At 37.4% G+C, this 26,694-nt stretch overlaps 2 protein-coding genes across 2 annotated transcripts; both read right to left on the reverse strand.

Annotated features, from left to right (window-relative positions):
* Positions 1–3,703: 3,703 nt before the first annotated feature.
* Positions 3,704–10,043, reverse strand: LOC111790400 (leucine-rich repeat receptor protein kinase HPCA1). Its single transcript, XM_023671281.2, has 19 exons — positions 9,495–10,043; positions 8,526–8,649; positions 8,320–8,391; positions 8,071–8,145; positions 7,884–7,955; positions 7,641–7,802; positions 7,479–7,553; positions 7,334–7,405; positions 7,171–7,242; positions 6,997–7,065; positions 6,834–6,908; positions 6,636–6,707; positions 6,419–6,553; positions 5,846–6,324; positions 5,611–5,763; positions 5,369–5,508; positions 5,036–5,255; positions 4,579–4,814; positions 3,704–4,428 (listed from the first exon to the last, which is right to left on the reverse strand). Exons 1-19 carry the CDS (start codon positions 9,577–9,579, stop codon positions 3,916–3,918), a joined length of 2,901 nt encoding a protein of 966 aa, XP_023527049.2. The 5' UTR covers positions 9,580–10,043; the 3' UTR covers positions 3,704–3,915.
* A 1,307-nt stretch (positions 10,044–11,350) lies between these two features.
* LOC111790402 (putative serine/threonine-protein kinase PBL8) lies at positions 11,351–26,585 on the reverse strand. Its single transcript, XM_023671284.2, has 6 exons — positions 26,193–26,585; positions 25,648–26,006; positions 25,416–25,551; positions 18,519–18,655; positions 18,288–18,411; positions 11,351–12,206 (listed from the first exon to the last, which is right to left on the reverse strand). The coding sequence occupies exons 1-6, from the start codon at positions 26,242–26,244 to the stop codon at positions 11,731–11,733; spliced, it is 1,284 nt and encodes a 427-aa protein (XP_023527052.1). The 5' UTR covers positions 26,245–26,585; the 3' UTR covers positions 11,351–11,730.
* Between the last annotated feature and the right edge of the window lie 109 nt (positions 26,586–26,694).

The raw sequence follows: 26,694 nt of genomic DNA on the forward strand, positions 1-26,694 counted from the left end.
ACCCTAAACCCTAAACCCTAAACCCTAAACCCTAAACCCTAAACCCTAAACCCTAAACCCTAAACCCTAAACCCTAAACCCTAAACCCTAAACCCTAAACCCTAAACCCTAAACCCTAAACCCTAAACCCTAAACCCTAAACCCTAAACCCTAAACCCTAAACCCTAAACCCTAAACCCTAAACCCTAAACCCTAAACCCTAAACCCTAAACCCTAAACCCTAAACCCTAAACCCTAAACCCTAAACCCTAAACCCTAAACCCTAAACCCTAAACCCTAAACCCTAAACCCTAAACCCTAAACCCTAAACCCTAAACCCTAAACCCTAAACCCTAAACCCTAAACCCTAAACCCTAAACCCTAAACCCTAAACCCTAAACCCTAAACCCTAAACCCTAAACCCTAAACCCTAAACCCTAAACCCTAAACCCTAAACCCTAAACCCTAAACCCTAAACCCTAAACCCTAAACCCTAAACCCTAAACCCTAAACCCTAAACCCTAAACCCTAAACCCTAAACCCTAAACCCTAAACCCTAAACCCTAAACCCTAAACCCTAAACCCTAAACCCTAAACCCTAAACCCTAAACCCTAAACCCTAAACCCTAAACCCTAAACCCTAAACCCTAAACCCTAAACCCTAAACCCTAAACCCTAAACCCTAAACCCTAAACCCTAAACCCTAAACCCTAAACCCTAAACCCTAAACCCTAAACCCTAAACCCTAAACCCTAAACCCTAAACCCTAAACCCTAAACCCTAAACCCTAAACCCTAAACCCTAAACCCTAAACCCTAAACCCTAAACCCTAAACCCTAAACCCTAAACCCTAAACCCTAAACCCTAAACCCTAAACCCTAAACCCTAAACCCTAAACCCTAAACCCTAAACCCTAAACCCTAAACCCTAAACCCTAAACCCTAAACCCTAAACCCTAAACCCTAAACCCTAAACCCTAAACCCTAAACCCTAAACCCTAAACCCTAAACCCTAAACCCTAAACCCTAAACCCTAAACCCTAAACCCTAAACCCTAAACCCTAAACCCTAAACCCTAAACCCTAAACCCTAAACCCTAAACCCTAAACCCTAAACCCTAAACCCTAAACCCTAAACCCTAAACCCTAAACCCTAAACCCTAAACCCTAAACCCTAAACCCTAAACCCTAAACCCTAAACCCTAAACCCTAAACCCTAAACCCTAAACCCTAAACCCTAAACCCTAAACCCTAAACCCTAAACCCTAAACCCTAAACCCTAAACCCTAAACCCTAAACCCTAAACCCTAAACCCTAAACCCTAAACCCTAAACCCTAAACCCTAAACCCTAAACCCTAAACCCTAAACCCTAAACCCTAAACCCTAAACCCTAAACCCTAAACCCTAAACCCTAAACCCTAAACCCTAAACCCTAAACCCTAAACCCTAAACCCTAAACCCTAAACCCTAAACCCTAAACCCTAAACCCTAAACCCTAAACCCTAAACCCTAAACCCTAAACCCTAAACCCTAAACCCTAAACCCTAAACCCTAAACCCTAAACCCTAAACCCTAAACCCTAAACCCTAAACCCTAAACCCTAAACCCTAAACCCTAAACCCTAAACCCTAAACCCTAAACCCTAAACCCTAAACCCTAAACCCTAAACCCTAAACCCTAAACCCTAAACCCTAAACCCTAAACCCTAAACCCTAAACCCTAAACCCTAAACCCTAAACCCTAAACCCTAAACCCTAAACCCTAAACCCTAAACCCTAAACCCTAAACCCTAAACCCTAAACCCTAAACCCTAAACCCTAAACCCTAAACCCTAAACCCTAAACCCTAAACCCTAAACCCTAAACCCTAAACCCTAAACCCTAAACCCTAAACCCTAAACCCTAAACCCTAAACCCTAAACCCTAAACCCTAAACCCTAAACCCTAAACCCTAAACCCTAAACCCTAAACCCTAAACCCTAAACCCTAAACCCTAAACCCTAAACCCTAAACCCTAAACCCTAAACCCTAAACCCTAAACCCTAAACCCTAAACCCTAAACCCTAAACCCTAAACCCTAAACCCTAAACCCTAAACCCTAAACCCTAAACCCTAAACCCTAAACCCTAAACCCTAAACCCTAAACCCTAAACCCTAAACCCTAAACCCTAAACCCTAAACCCTAAACCCTAAACCCTAAACCCTAAACCCTAAACCCTAAACCCTAAACCCTAAACCCTAAACCCTAAACCCTAAACCCTAAACCCTAAACCCTAAACCCTAAACCCTAAACCCTAAACCCTAAACCCTAACCCTAAACCCTAAACCCTAAACCCTAAACCCTAAACCCTAAACCCTAAACCCTAAACCCTAAACCCTAAACCCTAAACCCTAAACCCTAAACCCTAAACCCTAAACCCTAAACCCTAAACCCTAAACCCTAAACCCTAAACCCTAAACCCTAAACCCTAAACCCTAAACCCTAAACCCTAAACCCTAAACCCTAAACCCTAAACCCTAAACCCTAAACCCTAAACCCTAAACCCTAAACCCTAAACCCTAAACCCTAAACCCTAAACCCTAAACCCTAAACCCTAAACCCTAAACCCTAAACCCTAAACCCTAAACCCTAAACCCTAAACCCTAAACCCTAAACCCTAAACCCTAAACCCTAAACCCTAAACCCTAAACCCTAAACCCTAAACCCTAAACCCTAAACCCTAAACCCTAAACCCTAAACCCTAAACCCTAAACCCTAAACCCTAAACCCTAAACCCTAAACCCTAAACCCTAAACCCTAAACCCTAAACCCTAAACCCTAAACCCTAAACCCTAAACCCTAAACCCTAAACCCTAAACCCTAAACCCTAAACCCTAAACCCTAAACCCTAAACCCTAAACCCTAAACCCTAAACCCTAAACCCTAAACCCTAAACCCTAAACCCTAAACCCTAAACCCTAAACCCTAAAACCCTAAACCCTAAACCCTAAACCCTAAACCCTAAACCCTAAACCCTAAACCCTAAACCCTAAACCCTAAACCCTAAACCCTAAACCCTAAACCCTAAACCCTAAACCCTAAACCCTAAACCCTAAACCCTAAACCCTAAACCCTAAACCCTAAACCCTAAACCCTAAACCCTAAACCCTAAACCCTAAACCCTAAACCCTAAACCCTAAACCCTAAACCCTAAACCCTAAACCCTAAACCCTAAACCCTAAACCCTAAACCCTAAACCCTAAACCCTAAACCCTAAACCCTAAACCCTAAACCCTAAACCCTAAACCCTAAACCCTAAACCCTAAACCCTAAACCCTAAACCCTAAACCCTAAACCCTAAACCCTAAACCCTAAACCCTAAAACCCTAAAACCCTAAAACCCTAAAACCCTAAAACCCTAAACCCTAAACCCTAAACCCTAAACCCTAAACCCTAAACCCTAAACCCTAAACCCTAAACCCTAAACCCTAAACCCTAAACCCTAAACCCTAAACCCTAAACCCTAAACCCTAAACCCTAAACCCCTAAACCCTAAACCCTAAACCCTAAACCCTAAACCCTAAACCCTAAACCCTAAACCCTAAACCCTAAACCCTAAACCCTAAACCATAAACCATAAACCATAAACCATAAAACCATAAACCCTAAGCAGTGCGGATAAACAAAGACAAATTAACTTTCATACAATTGTAGTTACAACTAAGCAGTGCGGATAAACAAAGACAAACAAAAAGAAAAATCCAAGTAATGAGGGATAAAAATCTAGGTACAAGTGTTCACTATCGTCAATATGAGAATGATGTCGAAGGAATGCATATCCGATATCTGGAAATACATAAACGACAATAAGAATCCTGAACTGCGTAAAATGGTTACAATTCTACCAGTCTCCCTGTCCTTGTGAACAGAGAATGATTCCTGGAAAGGAAAAACATTTCTATTTGGGTTCCACTTTAGTAGAAAGAGTGTATCCACCGCTGTAATCAAAAGCACTGCTGTCATTAGCGTCCTTTTTTGGTATAGGATCATTGTAGGGATGCCTAGGAGCGGTTCTGGAAGCCCCAAAGTCGGTTGCAGATGAAGATGCAGATGTTGTGTTGGTATTAATTCCATCGTTCTGCAAAATACTTTCAATTGCCTTCACCACTTCGCACATTGTGGGACGCTCTGTAGCTGATTCATCAACGCATTGCATGGCCAACTCCAAGAACCTTCCAAGCCCAATAATAGTGGTTGCACTGTTTATCATGGTTGCATCCATTATCGGCTTCAGACCATAATGTTCTTCTTCATTTTTATTCATTAACATACGCACCTCACGAACTACGTACTTTCCTTTCTCGATGGGCAGCTTAGCAGTTAACAATTCCAACATAACCACTCCAAAGCTATATACATCACTTTTCTCAGTTAATTGTTGAGTCATGTAATATTCAGGATCCAAGTAACCCTGCAAATGAAAACCAATGATTTACACTAAAGCTCTGTTTTAATATTCAAAATCAATTTAGTGTTTGATTTTACATTTTCTAACCCAATTTTCATACCATCAAAATTGATTTGGGACCATTAAAAGTATGTTCAAGAGTGATTTTCATACCAACGTTCCTTTAACTTGAGTGGAAACGTGTCCCTTTTCACTGTCTGAGACAAGCTTGGACAAGCCAAAATCTGCAACTTTTGCATTCAAATGCTCATCCAATAGAATATTGGTGGACTTAATGTCTCTATGGATTATGGGAGGATTAGCAAGTTCATGTAAATAAGTCAGTCCTCTAGCAGACCCAAGTGCAATACGAAGTCTTCTCTTCCAATCAAGATTGATGCCAGATTTTCCTAAATTCAGTGTAGCACATGTTATTTGTAATTAGAGGCTCAATGAAGCAGTTAATATAGTTTCAGTGTCATTTGGAGCATAGCTCAACCAATTAAGGCAAATAACCTCAACTAACTAAAAGATTGAGGTAAGAAATCAAGTTTTTAAGAGAAAATGAGACTTATGATCAAAATTAACACAATTATGAGTTCAACACCTAAAGACATACAAGGAAACTTACCAGATAGGCTATCTCTCAGTGTTCCATTAGGCATAAATTCATAAACAAGCATCTGTTCTCCTTGTTCAAAACAAAATCCCACGAGGCCAAGAAGGTTCTTGTGATGAACTCGTGAAAGCAGTTCGATTTCCGTCTTGAACTCAAGGCCACCTTGCATTGACCCTTGCTGAGCTCTTTTGACCGCAACTACTTGTCCATCCACAAGCATTCCTCTGTATACCTGCCAAGGATAATGAGAGTGCTAATACAACTCTGAAGAAAATCGTATAAGAAAAAGAAAAAAAAGAAAGGACGATCGGGAAAGCAGTAAAAGTCATTTGTACATGTATTTACCTTGCCATATCCTCCAGATCCTATCTCATTGCTCATGGAGAAATTATTTGTGCATTTTTTAAGTTCATCATAAGAAAACCATCTGGCTCCCTTCAGCTGTGGTGCACCTCCACTATCGTTTCCACTTGGTGCCCAAGAAGCTGGGGTAGATATAGGATTAGTGCTTAATATCTCTGATCAACCAACAACCACGGTAAACTATGAAGTATGGTGGCAAAGCAACAATGATTAACATCACTTACCAAATGGCCGACTCAATCCAATGGCCCTTTCTGCACGTTTCTTTTGCCAAATTGCATATATTCCAACCCCAATCAGACCTAGAACGAGAAAGGTACAACCAATAGCTACCCCAATTATCACTCCCGGGCTGACTGAAGTTTCCCTACCCGTGACTTGGAGCATTAATGCATTTAGGATCAGTTCATCATCGGTAACAGCTGAGTAACGTGTTTATGTAAAATTTAATAAAATTACCTTCAAAATCGTAGGGAGATGCAATGAAATAAAATGGCCCAAATTCTTTGGGAGGCTTGTAGGTTTGATTACTCAGGTCAAACCCAATCCTCTGAATATCTGACCTACTAAAATACTTTTCCTCAGGTGGAAAAAGTGCAAGCTGCAGCTGAAGATAATCGTCAACATTGAAAAAAGGGTTTTGAATAAAAACTGAACCAGGCGTAAGGTCCAGTTTTTTCCAAAGGCTCATTTCCAATGAATGAAACAAAGTCACATTGGACAATGCCCTGAACGAGGGTGCTCTAAAGTATAAAGTCCCTTCAAATGGATAGGCACATTCACAACTCTGAGGGCTTAGCTTCTGATCAGAAGAACATGACTTACTTCCACAGCTGGCAAGGCTGGTAGAATAGGATGTCACCGGTTGGTTTTGAAGCTGGCAGTAGTTCGTGTTTGGAAGGGTAGCATCAGTGCTACACACAGGATTCCCTATCAGCCTAAATCAAGTAACACTCATATGAATTAAAAAAGGTAAGCTCAAAGAATAAAAACAAATCTGACATTGAGAAAGATGGCAAGGATTTCTCTCACATCAAAGTTTTGGTATATCTTGAACCGAGGGTAAGATGGGAAATATTGTTATTTTGCAAATCAACGAGCTGCAACTGTTCGCTCACTTTGTCACCCATATCTAATGTGTCATTGAATTCATTGTTCTTCAGTTTTCTGAAACCATTTTTAAAATATTAGATTGCCATTATTTGCTGCAATTCATAATTCAACCTTTTATATCTAAAGCAAAGCTTACATTTGTTGTATCTGTGGTAAACTAAACACTCCTTGTGGCACAGATCCTCGTATTGACCCATACTCCACGATCCTGGAACCATGTTCCAACAAACACATACCACTAGATGTCAGACATTTCAAAAACTTGTCAAATTTCTCACTTATCAGAATTGTCAAAAAGCAGACGATAAGCTTTAGAGGGGACGTAAGAAATTACAGAGTGGTGAGAAATTGTAGATTTGAGAACCATTCTGGAGCTGGCGATGAATCAAATGAGTTGTTACTAAGGTCCCTGCAAAGACAATATATTGATTAAAAAAAGAAAGAAAACCATCCGGGACAATCATAATGGAAAAGAGCGCTCCATGCTATACGCTTACACGTAATTTAGTGAGCTCATTTGAGTTAGGTTTGGCAGTGGACCCGTCAACTTATTGCCGGCTAAATTCCTGAAAGAAGTACGGAATAGTAGAGATGGAAAAAAAAAAAGCTGTTAAACTACTCACAAAAGAACATAAATAAAACATGAACGTAATCTCTAGAAGAGTACCCACAATTCATTGATATTTGTTAGGTTGTTCAGATTTGATGGGACTGGTCCTGTTAGAGAATTCCGATCGAGTCGCCTGTTACATATTTGAACAACTTCAGTAAGTTGTAGAGATAAAACTGTGTGAGAAAGAATTCAGTAAACTAAATGAAGTAACTTGTACTCACAGAACCTCAAGGGTCTGAACAAGTCCCAATGTTTGTGGTATTCTCCCAGAAAATTGATTTCCATCAAATAATCTGATGAAAGAAATTGAGTCAGATTTGGGACAAAACAATTTTGGAGAAGAGTATTGGATTGATATCCACTTACATGTGTATTAATACCATTTCAGAGCTAAAAAGTTGAGGTGAAATGGAACCTGATAACTGGTTTTTGTTGAAATGACTGCAATTCACATAGTAAACTGTAATTTTGTAATATTTTCTTTATGTTTCACACCAGATTGGGTTTCTTGGAAAAAAGAATACTCACAAGTGTTTAGCATTCAGAAGGAGGTCCAAACCAGGAGATGTGGAAGTCGAGACTGGGATGCTACCTGTCAATTGATTCTCTGCCAGGTCCAGCCAATAGAGTTTGGAGAGTTTTCCCAGAGACGGCGGTATGGTACCAGTGAATTTGTTAGAATTTAAAGCCCTGACATAAATGAGACTCCATTTAAATAAAAACAGACAAATTCTTGTTTTCCTTTCAACAAATTTTGTCTATGAGTCTCACAAGAAGGAAAGCTCCGAAAGATTGCCCAGTGCTTCAGGAATATTGCCACTGAACCCACACCCAGCCAGGATCCTAGAAGTTGAAAATTGAAAATACAAAAAAAAGTATATATATATATGTGAGCACTAGAAAAACAATTACATACAAGTTTAATAGGATCAAATGAGTTTTCTTATTAGCTCTTTACAAGATACTCAAATTCTGCAGATCCCCTAATCTTGGAGAGATTGTACCAGTAAGATTTACATTGAACGAAAGGTCCCTGTAATTAAAACATCAGAAAATCAGAATCTTAATGAACAAAGCATCATCAAGATTGCAATGAACCGAAACAATGAAACCTTTCTTTTAACTATGGTTAGAAGTCATGTTGTTGCAATTTGTAAAACATTATAAGCCCCCACTAATTTAACCTACAGAGATTGATGAAACTCACAATGATTTTAGTCCAGTCAGCATTCCAATGTCACCACCAAGTTTACCTTTTAGGCCCATAGTTGATAATCTCCTAAAGAGGTGGACACACATTATCAGCGGGCTGAACTAAAATATAAAATGGCGAGACGAAAACCAAAAATAACAAAATAACAAAAAAAAAAAAAAAAAAAAAAAAAAAAAGTAAGACCCGGAAAGGGTATTTACAGTGCAGTTACTCTTGAATTGGTGCAACTCACTCCTTCCCAGGGAGTTCCACACGGATCATTTGATGCTCCCCAGCTTGGCGGTGTATTTTCCCAATCGCTTCTCAGGGCTTCCAGAGCCGCAACTGCACCAACAACACGCCAAAGCTCATCAATTAGGAAAGGATCAGAAAGATGGTTTTAAAAAGGAGCCAATTGTCGGTTTTAAGAGGGAGCCAATTGCTCAACTGATCTTCCCCTGCTTTTGTGTATTTCGTTCTGTTCATCACATTCTGCTCCTATATTTGTACATATATATTGAAAGAAGCAGAATATATATATATATATTCTTGTGGTTATGGCATCATACATATGAATTCTAGTTTAAGAAATTGATCGCCAATTACAGAAATAAAAAGGAAATTACAAAATTCGATGCCCATGCCATATTCCTACGTAACTGCACTCAATTTCATGCACTAATGCCACATTCCTAGTGGGCGAAATGTAAATTGTTAGACCAAAAATAATAATAATAATAGTAACGGATAGATAATTACATTTAATTATGCTCTAATTAGTAGTTTTGAAATGTTAGTATCATATTACATTTAACATAGATCTTAAGTGGTTGGTTTATAAATTTAATGCCAAGATTCAATCTATCACTTAAACACTCATGTCCCAAATGTAAGTATTATTATATATAAAATACAGAGAATAAAGATCAAGGAAGTCCACATATTTAACATCAATCAATAATTTCAGAAAAATAAAAATATGATGAGAATCCATTGTAATTTACACACTCTGATTATACGTGTACTCGTATATAAATGAGTAGAAGCACCATAAAGAAATGATAGATTGAATGAAAATTTGTGTTTACCCTGTGTTTTGTGTTTATGTGTGTGGCTATTGTGAATCGTGAAAGGTGAAGAAACAGCAGAGGATGATAAAGAGGGAGATTAAAAGGTATGTAGAAACTTACGATCTGTGGGATCAGTTAAAGAACTGGTTGTGTGGATTCCAGCGCAGAAGAAAGCCAAAAGTAGCAGCGTTTGCACAGGTGACATGGCCCCAAATTCTGAGTTTCGCTAATCGAGGAAACTCAAGGAAGATATTCTGCAACTGTTTAAGAGCTCGATTTCTTATCTAAAAAGATAAAGAAGCATAGATAGGATCATTCGTTCTTCACTACCACTAGCAGCAGCATCGGCATGGGTATGTCGATCAGATGTACTGCTTTCTCATTTTTGGCTCATGGAGTGACAATGGGGTTGCCAAAAAAATATAGTTGGATAGGAGGAAGGAAGAGTGGGCCTGATATTCCTTTTTCTTTTTGCTTCTAGTAAATGATTTTGCTTGTCTTAAAAGCCAATCAACCATCCGGCACCAACTAAAGAGGTAATGCTTCATCTCTCCTCCAAATCATCAAGTCCCGATCAGTGCTTGGGAAGGGAAAAAAGGAAATTTTAAAAAAAATTGACCTTTTCCTTTGGTCATCGACGGGGACAGCTTTAAAATGGAGATGCTACCTCTACTTGAACATAAAAAAATGCATACAAATATAAATAACAAATAAGACGGTCGCCTCTCTTGAATGCAGGCAGGTCCATGTGATGATCACTGATATTTTAGCCAAGTAATTAATCTCCCAGCTGGATGTTCGGTAGAAGCTGCCCCACCATCGCATGAAGTCAAATCTTCAATTTCCCCTTCCAATACGTAGCAATAAAACAAATTCACAAATATCTCCCAACCAACCAATAAAAATCTCCCATTTCAAAAGTTCCTTCTTGGCCGAATAGAACGAGAAATGGATAAGAGATTTTGTCTTCGTCAACGGCGATGGCACTTCTTAAAAGAAATCTTGTATGCGTTGTTTTATTCTAAAAAAAAATAAATAAATAAAAAAAATGGTTCCTTCTTGGATTGGAAAAGATAAAATAATGAAATTTCTCTGTTCCTTTTCACAGCCATCACCACCATCTTTCGTGTTAGCATATTATATATTTCTCCCACGAAGACTTCGTCAACTGCGTGTGAGATATAAAACCCCAAGTTCCCTTTCAGTGTCTAAATGGAAAATGAGTTTTCCCCCAATTTTTATTCTTTTGCAACCAATTTATCTTCCTCACTAACTTACCTTACTATTCCTTCCTCGGAGAATCCTTTCGCAGACCATTTCAAAATTTTCCGCTAGGACGACTTTTTTACTAATATTATTATTATTATTAGTATTTGCACAACTTTGGTGCGGATGGATGAGTTGTGCAAGTTGCAGGAGTTGAAAAGTGGGATTTTGAAGGAACAACTTTTGGCGCAAAACTTCCGTTCTCCAAGCTTCTGTGGCTTACTAGTGACCAGTTCAATTGGAGTTTGGGTTTCCACCAACGCCCCCACCCAAACTTTAGTAATTAACTTATTCAAATTTTAGTAATTCATAAAACTTTTGACCATTTATTAATTATCTAGTTGCACTCCACCTCATTATTAAAACAAATATCACTATCAAGCTTCAGATACTTCTGTCCATTACATTCTATGTTGGTGAATTCAATTTTTTTTATAAAAAAAAAAAAAAAAAGTGAAATATGAGGATTTTAATGTGGCTACATGCATACTGCTACTGAATTACATTCATTTTTGCAACCATTTATTGATTTCAATATCAATAATAAAAGTCAAATGTATATCATGTTTACAAAAACAAAAAAGTTAATACTTTTTATCAATACAAAGAAAAAAGTAAATACAAAAGATGCCCATTACATTTACGTTATTTGTTGAAGTTTCTGACCTAGTGAATAAAATAAAAATAAGTTTCTGACCTGGATGTTCGGCAGACGAGAAAAGTCAAGATCGTTCATAAAGTCGGAGGTTAATTACAAAATCCCAAAATCGCATATACATGAATGGTAGAGGCAAGAAAAACAGCAGATCCTGCTGAAGCCTAGGCTCACGGAAATACGCAGATTAACTACAAAAGAACGCCCTACATAAGGCCTTTAAAAAACACATGCAGCCGATCAATCATCCGAGAGGCAGCATCTTCGGATGCAAGTTAGAGCGATGTGTCCATACAATAATTACACTTCCAAATGTTCTGCACAACACATGGCCAAATATTACAACTGCGATCATGTACAAGACACCAACGTACGACGTCTTACAGTGGACATTCTCATTTCATTAAGGGCAAAGATCAAGCCCAAGATGCATTCTCATCTAACCCTACATGCTGCATGGCCGCTCGGGGAACAGTTGGGGTTGGCAGACCGGCAACTAACCCCCGGACCAACATTATCGGCAAACCTTTGCCGCATCCTGCAATCACGGACGCCCCCCCTCACAAATGGACTAGTTCCCGTTAAGGAGTATTCAGTTGCACCGTTACCACTCTGCAAAGGTTCCAGAGTTTCAACTACATCGCTCATTAATGGTCTTGCTTTGGGGTTCTGGCTCAGGCAATAGTATGCTAGGCTGCAAGCCTTCTGTGCTGCCCTTATCGAGTATTGATTTTCCAATCTGGGGTCAATTATCTGTAGCAACTTCCTCTTGTCATTTAGTTTAGGTCGGGCCCAATCTACTAAATTCTGCTCCTTGCTTGGTTTTGTCTTGTCAACAGACTTTCTTCCTGTCAAAAGCTCCAGAAGAACAACACCGAAACTGTATACATCACTCCTTGCTGTCAAGTGCCCTATATTTCAAAATAGAAGCTTGGTGACAATGAAATCCACAAGGCACTTCACTATATCAGAGAAAAACCTTACCAATTCTCAGCACTGAAAAGAAACACCAATTACTGTAAAATTATATGTGAAAAATAATTTCTTGTTGCTCTTGGGACAACTGTGGAGGCTTTTTGTGTAGATCATGAATACGTTGAATTTGCAAGACTGCAACCAAGTGTGCATTAAGGTTTACGGAAATTAGTGCGACTTTTTCCGGCATAAATAGAGATGGTAATTTCAGTGCTCAAGCAGCTCTAGGCGATGATCCAAGAATCAAAATCAGTAGTAAGCAGGACAGTAGAGGTTTGTTAATTTCATCTGTCGGGGACAGATATAAACGGGTTGACATGGAAATATGGGAGCGGATTATGGAAGGATATATACAAGGTCTCTCTTTTTTTTTTTTTTTTTTATCACAAGATAAATTGGAAATAACAAAATGGTAAAGTTTGTAAGCTAAAGCCTGAAGTACCCATTTATTTATTTATATAAATATGTGTATCGTTGAGAAAATGAAATCGATGAATAAAATATCCTGGAAGCAAAAAATCAAAATCTCAATCTTTATTAAACCAATAGATGAATGAACTTCTAAGTAGAACAAAAATGGTGATGCAAACTTCACATAGAAGTTCACCTTTATGCAGAAGGATGAACCTAATTAACTAACAAATTTTTTTAAAAATACAACATTAAAAGTAGAAACTTAGAGGGCAAAAAATTGAAAGGTTAGATCTAACTTTACGAGAAAATAATAATAATAATAATAAACTTGAACCTTAAACTAAAAAATTAAATGTAACAAAAAAAAAAAAAAAAAGAACCTTATAACTCAACACTCCTTGTTGAAGTTTTTCTTTGATACGCCCAACTTTCGGCATAGAAACACATTGCTTGCGTGGTAATGTTTAGAACTACAAAAAAAAAATGTTGGTTTCGCTTCTTTCTCTGCTTCCCTCAAGAAATGAAATAGCAATAACAGACTTATTATCACAAAACAATTTTGTAGGTTTTTCAGGTCTCAAACTACCAAGTAGTTTCTTTTAAAGCCAATTGTTTGATTAGCAACTAATGCGCCAGAAATATATTCAACATTAAGCCACGACTTCTTGTTTTCTTGAATTCCACGAGAAAATCCCAGCACAAAGAGGAAAAAAGCATGAATAATCATTGATACAACCAGCCCAATCACTATTTTCTTGAATTCCACGAAGTATAATAATCATTGATATAACCAGCCCAATCACTATCAGAATATCCAATCAAGTTCAAATCACCTGTAAACTCGAACCAAATTCCAAAATCAGAAGTACCTTTAAAGTATCTAAAGACTCATTTAGCAATGCCAATGAACTTCACTACGTGAATTTGTATTCTTTAGAAAAAAAACTTGCAGCAAATATGAAGTCCGGCCAAGACGTTGCCAAGTACAAGAGACTTCCTACTAAACTTTCGTAACTTGTAGGATTAGAAAGTTTCTCACCATCATTCTTGGAGACTTTCAAGTTTATCATTAACGGACTAGAAACAACTTTAAATGTTTCCTTTTAAACAAGAGACACTTTTTCATTGATAAAATGAAAAGAGAGAGACCAACGCTCAAAGAAACAAACTCCAGATAGGAGTTCTAAAATTAAATAAAATAGAAAAGGAAAAGGAACTGCAATAAAAGAAAATACAATGAAGAAGTAAGAGCACTCCAGTTAAGACATAAATCCAGAAGAAAGAAGTCAGCAAAGATTTGGAAAGAGAACACCCTGTACTGCCTTAAGATGTCCTATGTTGAGTGGATCAAGCCATGAAAGACGCTAATTATGGAAAATCCATTGAATTCTTACAAACCATGGCTCGGATAGAATGGCTTTAATCACGTGGTACCATAAAATATTAGACTTTGGAGCCAACGGAAGGGCAATGAGCAGTTGAAGAACATTTTCCTTAAATGAGCCGAAGAAAACCCACAAAGGGGAAATGCACTGAGAGGAAAGCTTTATTTGAAGAACTTCCGAGCAATTCAAATCCTCAATAAAATGACTCAATTAGGGTCTCATTATTAATGAATGTGAAGATTCATTCCCCAAACTTGACCATGGAAATAAATCTTGGACAGAGGTAGATCCATAAAGACTAAGAGCTTCAATAAGTTTATCAAACTTTCGCATACTCATCTTTTATTGTCACACTAGATCCAACAAGTGATATTAAAATTTCCACAAATACACCACGGTTTATCATATAAATCACTCGAACGAACAATGGATTCAACATTAATCCAACTAATCTCATTAGGAAGCCAGAAAAGACTTCTTTTTTTTTTTAACATGAAACAATTTCTCATTACTATAATGAAAGGACAGTGTTCCAACTATATGCACTCCTAAAGGAAGTGAAAGAAAATAGAAATAGAAAATCAAACAAGAACTTAAAGCAAATTCAATCAAAAGAGAACGACCAAGAAACAAAGAGGACACAACAAACCAAAGCTCTACTCCAAAGAAAACTTGAACATCACCCATCACAACTGAAAATAAGAACCAATACAAGAACTTACTACAGAAGACTACAGACCAATATATTTCCATGTCGCTCACCAACTTTTAATAATGCTTTATCAGCCACGAAAGGGACAATGGAGAATTGGGATTGGAAATGAAGTTCTAAGGCTTTACGATTTTTCTTCCAAGAATCATGAACAATACTCTGGAAACCACCAACAGGTCACTAAAATTCATAGGCAATACTTCTTTTTCTTTTTTCACCCAAAAAGAAGTATCGAGAGAATTCAATTCTGAATGAAGTTTGCTTGCTCTTTTGAATATTGTCTCTCTTCAATTTCACTACCTCTTCGTAGCTCAATGAAGGTAACTGAGCATCGACCACTATTGAAATCGATGAAGCTCTTACCAATGTATTTAAAGGAAAAGCAGATGAAACTTGCAACTTTTTCTCATATTTCAGAAGGATATCCTGCAATATTTCTCTGAAAATTAACCAGTCTCCTTTTATCGAGATAAGAATAAACAAGAAAAAGTTTCCCACTGCCAGAAGAAGGACAGACAACACAATCAACAAACCACCTTTGGAATCTATTGTTCTTTGACCATTTAGTGGTCTGGTTAACATCTCTATCTTGTTTAAAATAATACGAACACATCCGATTTTGTAGGGAGCTCAACCAATGAACTTTTGAACCAATGCACATGAAAAATTGATAAAGGAATCACTTGCTTAAATTTCAAATCCTCATATATAAAACATGTCATCTTTGAAGCATATGTAGAAGAAAGATTACCTACACAACAACTTCCTACCTTCATAATTAGTGAATACAACTGAAAGTTCTCAAAAGATTTATCTAAGAATAACGAGTGAAAACTCCGAGTAGAAAGGTTAGTGCAGAAGCCTCTGATCAAAAAACAGCGAATGACCTTGGAGCAAAAAAGAAATGGCGAAAAGTTGAGAAGGCAAATCAGAGATCAACGAGATGGTTGAAGATGGTGGACAAAAAGCCTTTGGACGAAAAAAAAAAGCCAGGAGACTAAATCGTTGACCAAAGGCTCAGAATGGTGGTGAGAGGAGACCAAGATTGACAGTTTCAGAAGGGCTAGAAGCGACAAACAAGGAGGAGAGAAAAAAGAGCAACAACTTTATCTTGAATTTCTTCAAATTTTCTTGAGCATACTTACTTTCGGCGATACAAATACCCTTGTGGGGATGAATTTCCATGCCAACAAACATGTAACCAAGAGTTGACATTTCAAACATCCTTTCCATTTCAACTTTAAAATCTTGTAGCATTTGACAATTATTTCTAGTTACAAGTATCTCATCAACAAAAAGAGAAAGAATGAGCTGATTAAAGTTGTCAGTAGCCCTAACATAAAGAGTAGTTTCACTCGTACTCTTCCTGAAACCTTGAAGAAGCAAGTATGAATCAATTTTATTATATCAAGCACGAGAGAGCTTTTTTCAGACGATACGCTTTACACTTAATCTTTTTGCCTTTATCAACAAAACCTTCAAATTGCCCCACATAAATCTCCTCAAGATCTCCATCCAAAAAAGTTGATTTGGCATCTAGTTGGAATATTTTCCACAACAGATGTGCAGGTAAAGCAATAATTAATCGTATAGTAGCATGTCATGTAACTGGAGCAAATGTATCTCCATAATCAACTCTTGGTTGTTGTGCATATTCTCTTACTACAAACCTTGCTTTGTATTTGTTGATCGAACCATCAAAATTATACACCACCCTAAACACTCATTTTGAAAGTACTCATCATTCGGATAATCAGACATAACATTTCAATGAATATTGAAATGTTTTGTTAAAAGAAAAAGAAACTTTTCATCAATTTACTCGTCAAGATACTCCCCCTAACAAAATGGCATTGTTGAACGACTAAATAGATATTTACTTGAAGTCGCTCGTGCTCTTATGCTTTCTATGCACATACCTAATTACCTATGGGGAGATGCAACTCTAACAGTTGCTTACCTTATATATTGGATATCTAGGAAAATTTAGGCTTTATTTGGATTACTTTAAAACCTTTTTTTCAAAATGTTTGCTTGTTCTCATATTTAACAATTAAAGTCTTGGGTTTACTGCATATGTTCATATTCCTAGTCTTCATCGTTCTAAACTTTAGCCTGGGACTGTTAAATGCATCTTTCAGAGTATGTTCCCACAAAAAAGGGTTATAAATGTTTTATCCTATGGAAAATAATATTTTGGAAGTACGGATGTTTTATTGTTTTTGAAAATCAACCCTTTTTAGCTCAAATCTCTTCGAGGGGAGACATCCAACTTCAAAGATATGTTTTGGGATACTTCTCCTATTCCTAACATAACTCATTTTGAGAATACAAGTTTTAGTCCTCTTCCACCATCATTTATTCTAGGGACAGGCTTCAATGTCAAGTATCGAAAATTCTTCTACAGAGGGAGAAATACTACACAACGATCTAATTAATCTACACCATGAACTTTAAGTTTATACTAAAAGGGAATTCAACCAAAAGAACGAAACCATATAGTAAACTTGACACAAAACCAATCTAATGATTTAATGAATGATGTTGAAGACTCAGGTAATAAATCCTTTATTGCTGCATCTTCTACTATTCATGATATTCCTTCTGATATTTCTGTTATTGGCATTCCAATAACTCATAGGAAATGTACTTGTAAGTGCACCAAATATCCTAATGCAAAGTATTTGTTCTATCATAGACTATCTGATGGTCATAAAGCCTTCACCTCTAGGTTAACCAACCTATTTGTTCCAAGGAATATACAAGAGGCCCTAAACAATATAAATTGAGAATAAACTGTTATGGAAGAGATGAATGCTCTTAAACAAGATTTCACATGGGACGTCGTGGAATTACCTAAGAATAAAAAATAGTAGGTTGCAAATGGGTATTTATTGTTGCTAATCAGGTCAATAAACATTTAACAAAACATAATGAAGTCAATAAATATTTAATAAAGGAGAAAATTGATGCTGAAGCAATATGTATTCCTTTTCTTCCAATTACAGAGCAAAAGTAGATGATGTGCTAAGGGACTTCCAAAGCTACAATTCGACTAACTAATTAACAAGTTGGCAATGAAAGATATCTTTAAACCAGCTTGAGGGGGTGATGGTAATTCTCTTTTTGGAATAGGAATCTCTTTGTATTTATTGTATTTCCTTGTCTATGACGGGTCCTTTTTTCTTTTACTTGAGAAATCCTTCTCTTTTATTATGGAATATGGGAAAATATTTTCCCTCTTAATATTTTTAGCAAGGAGAAAAAACCGGGTATAGTTAGTTCTTGGAGCCTTAACCTCTTATGCACTATGTTCCTGCTAATGTAGACTCTCCCTTTCATAGATGATCCTATATTGAAAATGGCTTCACCTTGAAATATAGGCGGCCCCCAGGCCATAAAATACAAAAATTGCCCATATACATTTGTATAACTGGGGAAAAAAAAGAAGAAGACCAAGCAAATGAGAAGTTTTGTGCAAGCTCCAATCATAAAGAAGATCATACCAGTCATGACATATTCAGGGGCAGCATAACCATAAGTACCCATTACTCGAGTAGAAACATGTGTCTCATCACCTTGTGGTCCAGCTTTTGCAAGCCCAAAATCAGAAAGCTTGGCTGCATAGTCCTACAGAATAATGAGCCAAGTGGAGGCAAATGAGAAGAAATATCATCTTACCAACAAGCTTGAGAAAAGAATAATGACAGTGTTGGTGCAAAATAAACTTCACATACAGAATCCAACAGTATATTAGAGGTTTTAAAATCCCGATAGATGACAGGCCTTTCAGCATTATGAAGGAATGCAAGTCCCTTGGCCGCTCCAAGAGCTATCATCATTCTTCTTGCCCATGGCAATGGAACAGTTGTCTCTGAGTTTCCACAGGAAAGATCATGTAAAATTTAGTAGAACAATATATCAAAGTGGAGCCAGTCAAGTACTAGAAAAATTGAAAGAACCATCAGATAATATTTAATGTTTAGGCCTCGTTCAGTCCATGATTCAAATATTTATTTTCAGAAACAAAGAATTTGGTAAGAAACTATAAGATCCCACATTGGTTGGGGAGGAGAACCTTGTGGGTGTGGAAACCTCTCTCTCGCAGATGCGTTTTAAAAACCTTGAGAGAAAGCCCGAAAGGGAAAACCCAAATAGGACAATATCTACTAGCGGTGGGCTTGGGCTGTTACAAATGGTATCAGAGTCAGACACCGGGCGATGTGCCAGCGAGGAGGTTGTTCCCCGACGGGGGGTAGACACGAGGCGGTGAGCCAATAAGGACGCTAGGCCCCGAAGGGGGGTGGATTTGGTGGGGGTCCCACATCGATTGGAAAAAGGAACGAGTGCCAGCAAGGACGTTGGGCCCTGAAGGAAGGTGGATTGTAAGATCCCACATTGGTTGGGAAGGAGAACGAAACACCCTTTATAAGGGTGTGGAAACCTCTCCCTAGTAGACGCGTTTTAAAAACCTTGGGGGAAGCCCAAAAGGGAAGGTCCAAAGAGGACAATATCTACTAGCGGTGGGCTGTTATAGAAACAAAAACAAATTTCTTATTTTCACTATATTTGAAAACATGTTTGGTTCCGATATAAAAACTATAAACTGGAAGAGTTGTAAATTTGAAAATGATAAAAAGAAAATAATATTAATTTAATCTAATTGTACTTTTGTATTTGATTCTCATGGCAATTCTTTCTAGCATCTGTTAAAATAATTTAAGGAACAAACCATTCTTTAAAAAATTAAACCTCTAAAATCTGTAAGAGAAAAAGAAAATCTTTTTCGGCAAGAGAAAGGAACAGAAGTTCTTTGTCGAAAAGGAATATATGACAATATATGACAATTTTTTTGAATTAATGTTTATATGACGGATGTATAGTCACTTTAGCTTAATTTGTTGATATTTGTTAATTGTAGTTTCTAGAATTAAAAATCCTTCATAAAGAAAATGATGAGATTTCCACTTTGTAGACAGAGGTGGACTTCTGCATTTGGAAGAAAAATAGTAGATCGTAATATTTAATTTGTTGATTCACAGAAACATGTTTTCCTGAATAGTGTATTTCTTGTTTTCATAATTTTTTAAAACAAAATTAAAAAAAAAAAAAAAAAAAAAAAAAGAAAAAAACAGCAGCTTGATATTTTTGAAAATAGGCCATTTTAGGTGTTTTTTATAATCCTTTTTGAAATCATGAATCACAAGCATATCTTCATTGTTTTTCTTGTACTTTTTTTTTTTCAAAAATATATAAAAAAAAAAAAAAAACGAATCAAGAACCAAGTAGGACCACAAGGACCCATTCATACAGATACTAGAAATCAATTCTCCCCGAACTGAAACGAAATCTTCAACTTTCGTCTTAAAAAATTTTCCTTGCAAATGCACAATAAGAATTAATCAAAACGGACAACAGCAAATGATTTTCCTCTTTTTATTGATTTTTTTTTTTTTTTTCTTTTCTTTTTTGGTTGCTTTTGGATCTCAAAATCCTCCACATATATAAAAGAACCAATTCCATCAATGTGCTGCCTGTAACAACACGAAGGGTCTATTTCTGAAAATTCTCTTTAGACATGGAAGGATCCTACATTCCTACTCTATGATAAAACCATTGAAAATGAATTTATGGCCCTTTTTCAGTCTCTTTAGATTGAAATAGAGGGTTGACATATTCTCGCAAGAAGACATTTGAATCACATTTCAGCTGCCCATAGTCAAACGCCAAGGCTATTTTTCTTTACCAAAAATACTTAACGCAAGTAACTCCTTGGGCTTGCCCTTTCAACAAAGCACCAACCAAATGATAATCACTATGAAATTCTTCAAAATGTCTTGGATCACCCTTAATCCTAATGCCTTGATAGTGTTCCATGACTCTGGTTTTAAGAACAGTGTCCGCATGGCTAGTCTCAATGAGACTTGTGCTTCTCTCATACCAAAGAAATTGGATGCCACAACAATTTATAAGTTTAAACCTTTGAGTCAAAATTATTGGAAAGATTCTCTTCGAATGGCCAAAAAGGTTCTCCAACCAGAAATCAATTTCCATCTGCCATAATTTCTAGCATGCAGATGATTAATAATTGCGTTACTTACTGCTAATAAGCTCATTTGATGAGCAGAGAAGAAAAAAAGTGAAAGGTACCGTTATCAAACTTGATCTCGAAAGGCCATTCACGGACTGATTTGGAAATTTTTGACGCCACTTACTTGCTCAAGGCTTTGGTGTACCAATGGAGAACTAGGATTGATACCTTCTCTCTAGTCCAAATTATGCTATCATCATAAGTGGGCAAAATAAAAGATTCAAGAGCATTCATTGAGGGCACTTTCTTTTTCTGTAACAGCCCAAGCCCAAGCAGGCAAAATAAAATTATGTTATCATCATATGTGTAACATCCCAAGCCCACCGCTAGTAGATATTGTCTCTTTGTGTTTTCCCTTTCGAGTTTCCCCTCAAGGTTTTTCAAATCCGTCGGCTAGGGCGAGGTTTCCACACCCTTGTAAACAATGCTTCATTCTCCTCCCAAACCGATGTGGGATCTCACAATTCACCCCCCTACGGGGCCCAGCGTTGTTGTTGACACACCGCCGTGTTCATCCCCCTTCGGGACTTAGCCTCCTCACCCCCCTACGGGGCCCAGCGTTATTGTTGACACACCGCCGTGTTCATCCCCCTTCGGGACTTAGCCTCCTCACTGGCACATCACCCGGTGTCTAGCTTTGATACCATTTGTAATAGCCTAAGCCCACCTCGTGTCCACCCCCTTCGGGGCTCAACCTCCTCGCTGATACATCGCCTGGTGTCTAGCTCTGATATCATTTGTAATAGCCCAAGCCCACCACTAGGTAGCAGACATTGTCCTCTTTGGGCTTTCCCTTTTAAGCTTCCCCTAAAGGCTTTTTTTAAAACACGTCTACTACTAGGGAGAGGTTTCCATACCCTTATAAAGAATGTTTCTCCCATACCCTTATAAAGAATGTTTCTCCCATACCATTATAAAAAATGTTTCGTCTCCTCCCCAACCGATGTGGAATCTCACAATATGGCTATTAACTTTAGAGACAAATTAGGCCGATGGCCTGTCTCTTACTTGGGGTCTGCCCTTAAAGGTAACCTTATACTTTTCAGCCCCATTATTGACAGAATTCGTTACAAACACAAGAAGTGGTAGAACATCTCTCCTTCTCAAAAGGCATAATCATCTATTCCAAGCCACTCTTTTTTCTTCTCCTACCTCTTTTTTTGGATAACATTTAATTGATACGATAAAGTTATTTTCCAGTAACTCCATATGATGCAAGGTCCCGTCAAAGATATATTGTAGAGAATATGCTACTTTTTTCCATCCCCTGAGCCATTCTTCCTAATATTCCTATTTATTTGTGTTTGTTTTTCTCTGCAAACTAAGGTTGCCAACTCAAATGAAAAGTTCTTCCAAACTTTCTTGGTAAGAAGCTAGAAAAGGGTAGCATGACTTGCTTAACCAAGCAAAGGTTCAATAACCATTGATATGGAAGGGGGCTCCTAGGAATCAATGATCTTAAAAACTTCTCTCTCCACTTGCTAAATAGTTTTGAGCTGTCACCTTAAAAAAGAGGCTATACGGTTGAAAGTTATTCTTCTAAATATAACATCTCAAATTATGGTCATTGCTCTGGTATTTGTCGCTTCAGGACTTCAAGGCTCTTGGTTGTGAGGAAACTTGGACAAGTTTTTTTTTGTCTTGGTTTAATTCTGCTTTTTGCCGTTCAGTTCTATTTTTGGAGATTCTTTGCAATTCAGCTCTGTTTTTGTCTCTTCAATTAGCGTAGCGTGGTTCCTTGGTTCTTGCAACTTTTGACTTCTTTGTGTGGTATTCTGGTCATAGTCAGATCGGGTTTGAAGTTGTTTTGTAAAAGAAGTAGAGTTCTTTTATTGGAAACTCCATTCATATCAGATTTTCAAGAATTATGTTCGTCAGAATTATTGACTTCGATTAGATTTTGTGTTCCTATATTTTTCTTTGATCTATGGTTGAACACAAGGTAGCAATGATATCTAGTGTGGTTCAATCAAGGACTCATCCATTTATGGTTCATCTAAGAAGCCATTTGTTAATTCAATAATCGATGTTGGTAAATTTCAACAGTACCAAAAATCATGTAAAGCATCCTCTTCATCATTCACACTTACTCTTATTACAACAATTGCTGGTTCATATAACATGAATTGTTATTGTTTTTCCTCATCTACCAATGGGTGATAGACTAAGGTGTTACCGATCTTATGATACACAATCCCAATTTATTTTCAACCATTTTGTCATCTACATCCCTTACAAATGTTACATTTACATATGGATCCAAATCCTCTGTTTTTGGATCTGGCACCGTAAACCTCATTCCATCTCTTTCTTTGTTATATGCTCTTCATTTACCTCAATTTTCTTGTAACTTGATCTTTGTTAGTAATCTCACTTGTGACCTTCATTGTTATGTCTCATTCTATCTTGGCTATTGTTTGTTTTAAGATCTTGAGACAAAGAAGATTATTGGGATCCGACATGTATTTGGAGGACTTTAAACTTTTGATCATCAAGTACCGGAAGTTGTTGCTTGTTCGAGAGTTGTTTCTCCTCTTCATGTCTATTGTCACCTCGGTCATCCATCTCTCTCCACATTAAGAAAGCTTTGTCTTCAGTTTCATATTGTCTTATTGAATTTTGAGTACGTTCTCCTTTCAAGTTAGTTCATTTGGATAGTTGAGGACCTTGTCCAATTATGTCCAAAACTGGATTTTCTATTTCATGCCCTTGGTTGATGACCACTTTCACATGACCTGGTCATATTTTGTAAAAAAATCATTCTGAGGTCCTTTCTCATTTTTGTAATTTTCATGCTGAAATTTGAATTCAGTTTGGTGTATCCCTTAAAATTTTACAACGTGACAATGTTGGTGAATACTTTTAACAAAACACTCATGTTGTACCTCTATAAGCATTGGATTATTTTATTTATTTTTTTGATAAGAAGCATTGGATTATTCATTAATCATCTTCTGTTGATACTCCATCTCACAATTCTTGAACCTACAAGATCATTATCCTTTCAAATGCATGCTCCAAAGCATTTTTAGGTTGATGCAATTTTCACAACTTTTTTTTTTTTTTTTTTGATTAATCGGATGCCCTCATCTATTCTTCAAGGTCATATTTCCTATCATGTTGTCCCTGCAAGAGTTTTCATGAAGTTCTTTTTTTCTCTCTTTTTTTCCTTTTTTTTTTTTTCAGTGATCCCAACACTCCTCAATACCCTTTCTTCTCATTATGGAAGGTTAACATTGCCAAGAAGATCAAATTCATTGATTGGCATGTCTTGCATGGGAGAGGAAGCACTTAGGAGCTTGGACTATATCCAAAGGCATTCTTTCTTTTTGTTGAGGATGTAATGATGTATTTCCTTAATGAAGATTTGGTTCATATCCTTTGCAATTGTGAGTTTGTTCACTCAATTTGAGACTCTTTTTTCTATTCATTCGGTATCTGGTTGGCTCATAACGAGGATTGTTGTTTTTTGATAGAGGAAGTTTTGTTGCACACCCATCCTTCGTCAATAAGGGTTGTATCCTTTGGTGTGCTGGTATTTGGGTTGTTTTATGGTGTATTTGACTTGAGAGGTTTAATCTCTTCTTAGGTTTAATGTTTCTCTTTGTACATCTATTGCTAAAGAATTTCAATAATTAACCCCTGACTTGATCTTTTGAATTGGAGATTTGTCATATAGGTAGTTCATGTTTTGGTTTGGCTCCTTTTGTTGGGTTATCACTTTGAAGGCCCACTTGTATTCTTTCATTTTTCTCTATGAAAGTTCACTTTCTCCTAAAAGGAAAAAAAAGGGCCCATATACAAAGCTCAAAAGTGAATTGAGATACGGCCGTTTTGACCATGAGAATTAAATTTTCATCCATGCCCATCAATTACTTTAATTTTCTTCCAAGAAACACTTTTTCACCTAATCCTACATCAAAATTTTGTCGTCTAGCGAGTGCACAAAATTAGAGCGTGTTATTAAAAAAACTAGGTCAAAATGAAACAAATGAATAGCTAATAGTGATGCTTATATAGTCAGGTCTATCGAAAAGCACATGATTGCTTCATCAAAAGATATGCCAGATGACCAGAAAATAAAACAAATGAATTCTGCTGGGAGTGGCCTCTGCCACAGATCCTCCATGCTAAGAATAAACAATAATGCATTCAAGGAAACTGGAAAATAAGTCGGAAAATTGAAAAAAAAAACAACAATAGATTAAATAAGTACCGCATTGCATCTTCCGATTATGTGGATTAAGCAATGTGCATGCATGAACAAATTATATAAATAATTGATTGAAAGCATTGTAGGTTGAAGTGGGGGTAGAGACCACACATTCAATTTAAGATGAAGCGTGCTTCATGCTTCAGTCAATAAATCTCTAATCAACCATATTACCTAATTCATCTACCGTCAAGTAGCCCACAGAAATAATTATAGTTGGTGCCAGCCGATGCTAAGAGAAATGCAAGAGCAATTGATAAATAGAGGCTGAAAGTAAAAACATAATTGATAAGCGAAGAAAAGAAGCTAAAGCTCAAGATAAGTATGTACTTCGAAAGAGGTGGTTTTCAAGGCTTCCTCTAAACATGAACTCGTAGACAAGTAATCTGTGATCATCCTCGCAGCAGTAACCAATCAACTTGACAAGGTTTGGATGTCTCAGCTGACCAAGAAAGTTGACTTCTGTCTGCAAAAAAGCAACAAGGGGAATGAGATACCAAAGAGAGAGAGAGAAGGGACTTGGAAACATGACTTGTATAGTGGCGTGGGAGAAGAGACATACAAGCCATTCTCGGTGGCCCTGCAGGCCTTCCTTGTTGAGAACCTTGACAGCGACGGGAAGAGATTTGAGGCCAACCCTGACGTTCTCATCAATGTAGCCTTTATAAACAGTTCCAAAACCGCCCTCTCCGAGAATGTAATCGGAGCGGAAACTCTTGGTGATCGTTTCCAGCTCGTATAATGTGAAGGCAATAACATGTGTGTAAAGCACCGAATTGTTTCTAAAGTCCTCGAGGTTGCGAGGGGTCGAGGGATCGCTTAGATCTGATATGGACCGGTTATGAATATGTCTTTTATCTGGAGCATTGTTGCTGGCGCTTTTCACAACCAAGGAAGACGATGAAGTATGCAGCTGTTGAACTGTGTAAGAACGAAAGCTACTATAATTGAGTTCATAATTGCAGCAGAAGCGTCCCCATTTAAGAGACAACAAGCCCATCATCGCTTTAGTTTGATTCAGTTAGTTTCTAAGTTGGGCATTAGGCAAAAATAAACAGAAAGGGCGCGTACAGATAAAAACCCTAGATCCGGGTTTTCTGAATGTACCTTGAGCATTGGAAACAACTGCAGGCTCTTCTCTAGTACCGCAGTTTCCCATCTCGTCTCCACTTAGTTTGCTGTGGCTGAAGTTGTGATTGGAACTGTGATGCAGCAGTTCTGACGGCGGTAGGCTTGGCTGGTGTGCTGACTAAGTGGACCAAAAACCATTAAATTGACAGATCACTGTTGCAATGGTTGTGTAGTTGTAGAAGTGAAAATGACAGCATCAGTGGCAGAGCTCGGGGGAGAGATGCGATTGTTGCTCCAGGCTTTCATTCTTCAGAGATATTGGCTTTTATCCTTTTCCTTTCCCGGTAACGATGTTAAACACCAACCGTCCCTCCGCTGCTTTAAACTCTTTGCCTTCCGCAGTGGCATAGTCATGGTTTGGTCTTTGGAATTAAACACTAGACGTCTAAATAACAAACAGTACATTCACAGTTGGTTAAGCCATAATATTTCAACACTGGTTCGAGATAAGTACAATATTATTGTATTAATAGAATAC

Source organism: Cucurbita pepo, chromosome 3, assembly GCF_057944985.1.
Source record: "Cucurbita pepo subsp. pepo isolate OVF chromosome 3, ASM5794498v1, whole genome shotgun sequence".
Taxonomy (NCBI): domain Eukaryota; kingdom Viridiplantae; phylum Streptophyta; class Magnoliopsida; order Cucurbitales; family Cucurbitaceae; genus Cucurbita; species Cucurbita pepo.

Coding starts and splice junctions, on each gene's coding strand:
- LOC111790400 (XM_023671281.2), bottom strand. CDS start 9,579: ATGTCACCTGTGCAAACGCTGCTACTTTTGGCTTTCTTCTGCGCTGGA. Junction 7,956..8,070: donor CTGCAGAATTTGAGTATCTT/GTAAAGAGCTAA, acceptor TTCAACTTCTAG/GATCCTGGCTGGGTGTGGGT. Junction 7,406..7,478: donor GAAATGGTATTAATACACAT/GTAAGTGGATAT, acceptor TTCTTTCATCAG/ATTATTTGATGGAAATCAAT.
- LOC111790402 (XM_023671284.2), bottom strand. CDS start 26,244: ATGGGAAACTGCGGTACTAGAGAAGAGCCTGCAGTTGTTTCCAATGCT. Junction 18,656..25,415: donor TGAAAACCACCTCTTTCGAA/GTACATACTTAT, acceptor GTGGAAACTCAG/AGACAACTGTTCCATTGCCA. Junction 12,207..18,287: donor CCCTGAATATGTCATGACTG/GTATGATCTTCT, acceptor TTTGAAATATAG/GGCACTTGACAGCAAGGAGT.